This window comes from Ochotona curzoniae, unplaced genomic scaffold (assembly GCF_017591425.1).
Source record: "Ochotona curzoniae isolate NIBS_2020 unplaced genomic scaffold, NIBS_Ocur_1.0 scaffold_4505, whole genome shotgun sequence".
NCBI classification, from domain to species: domain Eukaryota; kingdom Metazoa; phylum Chordata; class Mammalia; order Lagomorpha; family Ochotonidae; genus Ochotona; species Ochotona curzoniae.
Genome location: NW_024467118.1, coordinates 36,244,239 through 36,253,163, shown reverse-complemented (window position 1 = coordinate 36,253,163; position 8,925 = coordinate 36,244,239). Strand labels below are relative to the sequence as shown.

Genomic DNA, 8,925 nt, shown 5'->3' with positions numbered 1-8,925 from the left:
GCGACTCCAAGGTCCCTGGGGGTTGAAGATGGAAAAGCCACTGGCTTCCGGGGGTACTCCAGAAACTGCCAGCCGCTCTTCCTTCCCGCTGCTGCTTTGCCTGGAGGGTGGGATGGAGGGAGTCCAGGGTTTTCATCGGGACGCCGGGCAGGGGCGGCTAGCAGTCCCTGATCACTAGGGGTAGAAGTGCTTCCAGCACCGCAGCGGTTTGGCACCTAGGGGAGGAAGCCGAGTCCCGGGTCTTGGAGGGTGCGTCTGAACACAAATGTCTCACCACGCCCTGACGCCGTGCAGCTGTCTCACCACGCCCTGACGCCGTGCAGCGTAGCGGGCAGTTGGTCCTGCGGGGCGGTGTTCAGGCTTCCGGGGCCGAAGCCTGCGCTAGCCAGCGGCGTGGGACTTGGGGTCGCGCCCGTGTAGCAGCCGCCGTAGCCCGCGCCGTAGGGCGCACTAGCATAGCCTCCATAGCAGGAATAGGAGGCTGCTGCAGCGCCAAAGGGATCGGCGAAGGTGGGTGCGCCTGGGCCCAGGCAGGGCTTGCCGTCGCGAACCAGCACGGGCACTGCCACGCGGCGCGGAGCTAGAGGATGGCCGGCCAGTTCCAGCGACTTGTCTTGGCGCTGCCTCTTGCACTTGTAGCGCCTGTTCTGAAACCAGATTTTGACCTGCGTGGATGTAAGCTGCAGCGCACTGGCCAGGTGCTCGCGCTCGGGAGCCGACAGGTACCGCTGCTGCTTGAAGCGCCGCTCCAGGGCCAGCACCTGCGCTTGCGAAAATAGCACGCGTGGCTTCCGCCGCTGCCGCGCCTTGGACAGCTCCGCGCCGCCACCGCGCACGCCGTCACCGCTGCTGCTCAGGCTGCGCTCCGGCACCGTGGTTGCGCCGCGGAGGGGGGAGGCCGCACCAAGGTTCAGCTCTAAAAGCACAAAAAGGAAGGAAAAGCATCAGCACCCAGCCAAAGCAGCCATTTTTTACGACTTTTTCAAGAGATTTCCTCTTCTCCCCTGGTAGCCTCTTTCCTGTCCCCAGGCGTACATGGATATTCCTTGGCCCAAACTCCTTGGCTCCAAGGCCGGCCAGAACATAAACAGTAACACTTGGGTTCTGCAGTACGCGCCTTTCCCCAGAAGTAAACGCTAGATCCAGTCTGTGGTAACAACGTTTTCTTCTTCAAATACGTGTGGAGGCAACATCTGTTCTTATTTTTTGTTTTTATTTATGCGAAAATTAGAATTACAGAGAGAGGGGACAGGGAGAACTTTGATCCACAGAGCGACTTTACCTTGCTAGACCACAACACTGGCCCAACTTCAGCCATGAAGATCAAATAGGAATGTGAGGTTATATTTAGGCTGTCCTTGGGAGAAAAGGAGACTGGGGAGAGAGAGACTCACTGTTTCTCAGAGAGAAGCTTAAGGCTCAAGTCCTCCTCATTACCCCGCCAGGCTATGGGGGGGGTGGGGAGCACAGTTGGAGTCCAGGGGATTTAGTCAAAGTGCCTGTCCACACACACTCTGTGGTCAGCACTCCTCAGTGCACACCGCACCACACACGCATCCCACATTACTGTAATCCAAATTAACAAAATGAATCCAAGCATTTCCTGATTCGTAGCTCCCCAATCGAACACTCTTAGGGCAGATGTGGAATTGAGACCCAGCCCTGGGCGACGGCTCAGTGGCTAAATCCTGGCCTTGCCCGGCCTCTCCACTTCTCTTCCAGCCTGTGGCATAGAAAAGCAGTGGAGAATGGCCCAAAGCCTTGGGGACCGTACCCTCCACATGGGAGACTGGGGAGGCTCCTGGCTCCTGGCTTTGGATCAGCTCAGCTTGGAGGTTGTGGCCATTTGGGTAGCGACCATCAGACCGATCTTTCTCTGTATCTCCTTCCCTCTGTAAATCTGCCTTTCCAATAAAAACAAATCCTTAAAAAAAAATAGAAGAAATTGAGACCCATATTTGAATTTTTTTAAGCAACAGGCTCTTCCTTTGGGGTCTTCCTACATAAGCGGCGGGGGTGGGGGAGCGCTTCACTCTTAAGTCTCTCCCTCCCCTGGCCCCAAACACCCAGCAAGGCGGCTCCCACAGCGGTGGTGCCAGAAGGCCCGCAGAGCTGCGGCTTTTTTCCTTTCCTCATTTTGCTCTTCTGTCTCCGCTTAGCTGTTTTGCTCCAAGGATGAGTAGAGAAGAAATAATGAATTTTTCTGGACACTTGGGCGCCCTGACAAAGCCAACAGGTGAACGCACCCAGTTAATGCTTGCGCAGGGCGGAATGCGCCTCCAAATCGGGTATCTACAATTTAAGGGAAAAAAAAAAAAAAACTTCCTTTGGAGAGATGGGCTTTTAGAAAAACTGAAACCAGCTCCCCTGACAAGGTAGAACAATACTGAGTGGGGTTGAAAATAGCAACTGCTCTTCAACAACGCTAGGGAGCAAGCGCAGGACCCTCCCCCAACCCCCATAGGAAAGCGGCTGATTGTGCTCGCGAACTTTGCTGCGACGCACAGCACAGGCGCCTGGCCCCTTGGTGGTCACCAATCCGGGGTCGCACCGACCCGGTGTGCCCAAAAGCAAAGTGGGCCGCCCCGGGGTCGTTGAGGCTCCTGAGGCCCGGCAGGCGGGTCTTCTCCCAGGGGTCGCTACCCCGGAAGTGGCAGAGGGGACGCCGCTCGAGTTTGCCGGCTTTGGAGGAACGCAGAGCGGCCAGCTCCCCGCCTCGCAGGGCCCGGGGAACGAGGCTGTGTCCGCCTCAGAAAAGCCTCGGCGAGCGCGGCGAAACCTCAGCCCTCCGAAAATGAGCCTGCAATTCCTAAGCACAGCGCCTGGCCTGCGAGGTGTTACTCCGGGCCTTCACTGAGGTCCGTGCCTCGGTAAGTCGGACCTTCCCGCCCCAAAGCTGCCGGGTCGCAAAAGCCAACAAGGCGCGTCTCCCCCCCTGCCCGCGCCTTCCCCTCCCGCAGTCCGACGGCAGACACGCGGGGCACACGGACTCCACTTGGTCCCCCCACCAACCATTTTCCAGATAAGGAGTTCGGGGCCGAGGAAAGGCGAGGGGCACGCGCCCAGCGAGCTCTGAGGAAGGGCCGGCCCGGCGCGTCTGACCCCAGGGACTGTGCGAGCTCCCACCTGGAAGGCTACGCCCCCCTCGCCTCAACATTGCAGGGGTTTGGAAGACGGCAGGGGAGGGTGAGCTTAGCACCGCCGTGGGTGCCGGGAGGCGGGGGCTCTGGCATCACGCGTGACCGCGGAAGCGACGCCCTGGTGGAAAGAGTGAACTCTGCATTCTGGCCCTTATTTCTCGTCAGCACTCCGGGTGTCGGAAGAGGGGAGAGTGGGAGCCGAGAGGCTGGTGTTTTTTGTATTCTTCAAATGAGGAAAACATAGGAGAGGCCGCAGGGGCCCGGGACCCCAGGAGATGCGTTTTCCCCTAAACGCAGGGCCTAGACCCGCGTCAGGGCCTAGACCCGAGCGCAGACTCACGTGGCTCCCGCAGTGGTTCCGTGTCCATCTCCTTGTGCGCCTCGTGGGGAGCCGCAGGAGGCTCCGCTCGGCCTTGTCCCGGGTCGCCGCCGCCGCCACGGTCACCGGCGCTGTGGATCTCGGGCTCTCGGGGTTCCGGGTTTGTCCTCCGCGCCCCGCAAAGTGGCGAAACCTGAGGGCCGCTCAGCTCGCGCTCTGGCCGCAGGATGTCCTGGACGGAGAAGGGGGTGGAGGTGACGGGGCTCGGCAGCATCCCGCAGCGGAGGGGGCGGGGCCCGGGGGTCGCCGTCCCCGCGCCCTGGGTAGCCTTCAGCTTCCCGGCTGGTGGCCGCAGGCGGATCCGAGCGCTGGGAAAAGACTCGCAGGGTCCTCTGAGCCATCTCCATGGGCCACCGAGGTTGTCGCGCCCTATTGGTTCCTGCAGAAACCACGTGCTGACCCTGCACCTTCCTCCCTGGGCGCCCTCCTAATCCTTACAGTCCTTGGCCACCTTCCTGGGAGGTTAGAGTCCCTGACGCTTCTCCAAAGAGAACCTGGAGCCACGGTGCCGCCACGCACCGCTCGCGTCAATACGGTACTCGCGGTAGTTTCTGCGGTCAACCCAGGGTCCAGTGGCACACCTCTTAGAGGACGTGGGGGGTGGACTCCTCGCCGTGCAACCCAAGCCAGCCTGCGTGGCCCACTCTCCCGCAGAGTAACGCCCGCTGGGTACCCCTGGGATTTGAGGTGCTGGGTGGGAATCCAGCAGGCTTGGGACTTGGCCCGTGGCTGTCAAGCTTACGCCAGCGCACGGAGGCCAGACCGCCCAGGAGGAGCGAGTCTTGTCCTGCGCCATAGTCTAAATTTGCTTAAAGGAGGAGGTCACTTAATAGGAGCAGGGCCGCAGCCTGAGGGGCGAGGAAGGGTTTAGGATCTGTGCTGCGGAGCAAGTCCCTGGAAGCTGTGTCCTCACCCCTGCAGGGGCGAGGTGGAGGGAAGGTAAAAGTCTCCGCCACAGGAAAGTGCCAAGGAGGGGCTCAGCTCGATCCCCGACCCCCTTTGTTTTCGTTAGAACTCCTTATTGAAACCTCTGTGTTTGTGTGTGTGTGTGTGTGTGTGTGTGTGTGTGTGTGTGTGTGTGTGTGTGTGTACACTGTCGCCGGCTGAGAGGTTCTGGTAAGGCTCAGCTCTCCGAAGAGGTCCCTGGGACTTGGTTGACCCTCCCCGAAAGCAGGCGGAGTGGTGCGATGGTCAGGAGCTTGGGGATGGAGCAGACTGGTCTTTGTTCTGAAATGCGACCACAGGCTTTTGTGCAAAGTGTTAAGCTCCCTTAGCTTCGTTTTCGCTAATATATAACGTACATTAGGTATATGTTAATATATAATTAGCATGCCCATTGTAGGATGGCTGGCTGCAAGAACTGAGAAGTTCGCCGCTGGTCTTCCTTATTCTGAAGGAAACATAATTTGGGTTCCTGAAGTCGTAGCCCAGGATAGAAGGACATTTCAAATGCCTTAAAAATAAAAATGGGACCTGCGCAGAGTTCTTTTTGACATTTCATATCGAAGACTTCCTAAACCTTCTTGTGCAAATTCAAAGCTACAAAACTTGTTTGCATGTTATTGTTTCCTGAAATCCACATAAACCAATTTCATCTCCCCAGCCCCAGGCCAGTGGGCACAACATTTAATGTGGAAAAGAAATGGTGTGAAATGTCAATGACTTTGGTCATGCAGCCACCAGGTAGTGACTTCATCCTAGTACTTTTTAACTTTACATCTTTAACTGTGTCAATGGCTTTGATTATTTCCTCAGGATACATTTGTAGCAGAAACTTGAATGAATCAAATATTTTAATGCTCACAATAATATAATCCTATGTCTTCCCAGAAATATAATTTCCTGGTGTCCCGCCCCCCACCCAGGTGCTGGTCGGGTTGTTTTCTCCAACCCCTGGCACCACCAGAGTCAGTGAACCTAGACTTTTCCTCTGCTCTCTCCACTCTGAGGGATGCAAAACACACTCAGATGCGTACCCATGCCCTTTCCGAAGGCCGTGGATAGAAGGTGTGGAGACACAGAATAAAAATTTAAAGTCACCATCACACCTGGGAAAGCAGTAGGGACAGGAAACCCACATGGGAGACCCACAAGAAACTCCTGGCTCCAGGCTCCATTTTGGCAATGCAGTGTTTTGGGGAGTGAACCAGCAGATAGAAGAACTTTTTCTGCCCTTTGCTCTCTGTCCCCGTTCTGTCTCTTCAAATAAATAAACTAAATCTTAAAACAACAACATCAAAACTGAATTAGCCAGCCTGCCAGCACCTGTTGCAGTGGATCTTGCAGGAAAAAAAAAAAAAAATGACACCTTGGAAGCTACTAAGAATCAAAAGCCCCCGGAGTCAGATCCTAGCCTTATATCCCTGCACCAGCCTTCCTGGTTTGCTGCAAAGATCAAGTAAGTTTTTTGTTTGTTTTGTTTTGATGTTTTGTTTTGAAGTGAAGACATTAGCTAGTGGTACCAACACAAGTTCTTGCTAAGAACCCTGCTGCCTTGGTTCATTGCGGCTCAGGGGGAGAAGAGAAATCCATTCAGTTAGCCCAACTGCTGGGGGCGGCGGGACGCGTGGGAAGAAGCCTCCTTCCTTGGTGTACCCAGAGGAGGGGCAGGAACTTGCAAGGCAATGTTGGACTTTCAGCTCCCCCGCCCTCTGTTGTCTCCAAGGTGCCTGGGCTCGGCTTTGTCCTTTCCTCCCGCTTCTGCGACTAGGACCTTTCATTGCCGGCCACCAGTGAGAGGAACACGAAACTGCAGTCCGTCCTGCTGGGGTCTGTAGAGGCGCCTCAGCGTTTGCCTTTTGGCTTGAGAATGGACGCGAGCGACTGGGGCACCTGTCCAAGTGGGAGAGGAAATAGGATAAGCTGGGAATGCAAACCCTGAGTCCAACGAAGTGAGGCTGGGATTGGTGTAGTCAGGCAGTGTGTTGCTCTGTGTGTCCCTGGCTCACGAGTGGAGACTTTGTCACCTCTGCTGTTAGGATAAGAGGGAGATGGCCGAGCCAAGGGTGCGGGTGGATCTGCCATTCTCCACCCAGGTCGCACAGTGTCAAACTTACATCTAGGCCAGGTCTGCAGCCAATTTACAGAACCTGCCCTGCGCCAGCTCCTCTGGAACATTTAAGACGCTGAGGAGAGGAGAGCGCTCAGGACTTTCATCAGAACTGACCTCGCTCAAAAGGCAAACTGAAATAATCCTGATGCATTGGGATACCTACACAAACACAAAGAATTTGAACGTGGTATTTACTGAAATTATTAGTAACTATCCGTAGTTACCAAAAGTCCCTTTTTCTTTAACTTTCCCAATATGAAAGTATTCTTTTTTAAAGTTGGTGTACACAGCAGACTATTTTGGGTGCAATCTGGAGCTAGTGGGGCCAGAGCACTACTGGATCCCCACTACTCTAGAATGTGATTTCTGTGTCTGTTGTCAAGTGGTGTCCCCAGGGCCAGGATCAGTCCGACCCAAAGTAGGTTCCCAGCCCTGTTTGGCTAAGGGTAGCTCCAGGGGGTGGCAGATCAGATCCACTCTTTCTGAGGAGACTCCCCAAATCTCCTGGCACTTTCTGCTTTGTCATGGTCCCCTCTGCTGAGATCCATATGCTGTATCATGTTTGCTTTGTGAGTGTGTGAAATGCTAATGTGGCTCTAAAATTCAAAATTATGCAAAATCAAGCTCACAGAAATGACACTATTCCTCCTATTTTTGTTCCTAGTGCCCTTACTTTGCTGGTTGCTACATACTCCCAATTTCAGTCTCTCTTTTCTGTGTTTTAAGCACTTTAAAGTACTCATTTATCTTCATGTTCTTAGAAAGGCAATGACAGAGGGAGGTAGATGAAGAGAAGGGGAAAGGAACAAGAGGGAAGAGAAGGGAGAGAGAGAGCGAGCGCTCAGCTTTCATCTGATTCACAGTCTAAGTGCCCTGCAACAGCCAGGGCTGGACCAGGTTGAAAGCCTGTAGCCCAGACCTCAATCCAGGTCTCCCACTTCAATGTCACATTCATGTCCTCCATCCATCACTTGCTGCCTTCTAGAATGTGATCAACAGAAAGCTGGTTCTGAAGCAGAGTAGGAATTCAAATCGGGAACTCAGATGCGGGATGCACGTTATTGGATGCCCCTGGGCTGAATGCCTGTCTAGAGACAGAGAGATCTTGCATTTGCTGGTCACTCCTCAAATACATTCAACAGGAAGGACTGGCGGCAGGGGCTCAGCCCCTCCTGATACACCCACTGCTTCCCGGGGTGTGCGGGGTGTAAGTTAGCAGGAAACTGGGATGGAAAAAGGATTCAGGACCCAGACACTCTGGTTTGGGAGCTGAGGCAAATACCCATGCTGCTTCCCCTTCCACACACACTAAACAAAGGAGCAGATGCAAACATATACATATATATATATATTTCTCATTTTGCCTTCTTTCTATATAACAAGTAGCTTAGTCTGGATGTCCCTGATGTTTTAAAGCAATGGTGTGTATTAAGTGTTTGTATTGATATCCTGCTTCTGCTTGCTTCTGCTTGTGGCTGCTACTTCCCAACACTGAGGATGCCACAGCTGTGCACTTTGTCCTTGGCCACTCCGTGCCTATGGCATACTCAGGACACTGAGCATCCCCACTGGCCGCCAGGGTCCTCGCAGGTCTTCATAGTCCCTCATTCGCAGGGTGGTGCATAATTATGATTTTAAAGGAGGTCCTCTGAGAACAACTTTGGCTTTCTCATTTTTCCTCCCAGAAAGGATGACTTCAGCTTAGTTGTCTTTATTTTTAAGATGAAAAACACAGGACTACTTACAGACCAAGACCACACAGCCACCAAACAGCAGAAGAAAGTGGGAATCTGGGTTTTCTCAAGAGCAATCCTGATACGCTTTCCACAATAGCACTGTGTTAGACTCACAAAGCCATCCCTTTTCACTCGATAATCCCTGCCCCTACTTCAGCTCTCCCTGGAGTGGACAAGATTGGAAAAATAACTGGGAACAGTTTGGCAAACTAGGCTATTCTATGCATGATGTCCTTTGTTTATTTTTAAATACACATTTACTTAACTCACTGATTCTCAGGAGAACTTAGTAAAATGTGTGAAGCAGTTATTATTTCTAGTTTATAACCAGGAAGTGGGTGAACCAAGAGAAAGGTTAAGAAGCCTGTTTTGGGTAACATTGTTTCTTAATTTCCAGCATGTTGCTCTTCCCTAAGACTATATGCTGTTGTTTATAGTGACTATATTGTCTCATCTTTCTTCCTGCCTTTTGGTCAGTACATTTTAGTAGCTGTGTTCATAAGGAGAAAAAAATCACTATATATGTTAACATTTCATTGAAACTATGAACTAGTCATGATAGTCAAAAATATGTCATGAAATGCAGTACATATTGTATGAGTGCCTATAATATATGAA

General features: G+C 53.1%; 1 protein-coding gene across 1 annotated transcript; it reads right to left on the bottom strand.

The window, feature by feature from the left end:
* Positions 1-299: 299 nt before the first annotated feature.
* NKX2-6 (NK2 homeobox 6) lies at positions 300-3,733 on the bottom strand. Its single transcript, XM_040966455.1, has 2 exons — positions 3,481-3,733; positions 300-916 (listed from the first exon to the last, which is right to left on the bottom strand). Exons 1-2 carry the CDS (start codon positions 3,731-3,733, stop codon positions 300-302), a joined length of 870 nt encoding a protein of 289 aa, XP_040822389.1.
* Between the last annotated feature and the right edge of the window lie 5,192 nt (positions 3,734-8,925).

What these genes read in the sequence shown, in the direction of transcription:
- NKX2-6 (XM_040966455.1), bottom strand. Translation starts at nt 3,733, where the DNA reads ATGCTGCCGAGCCCCGTCACCTCCACCCCCTTCTCCGTCCAGGACATC. An exon ending in GGAACCACTGCGGGAGCCAC is followed by an intron (nt 917 to 3,480) that starts GTGAGTCTGCGC and finishes TTGTGCTTTTAG; the next exon opens with AGCTGAACCTTGGTGCGGCC.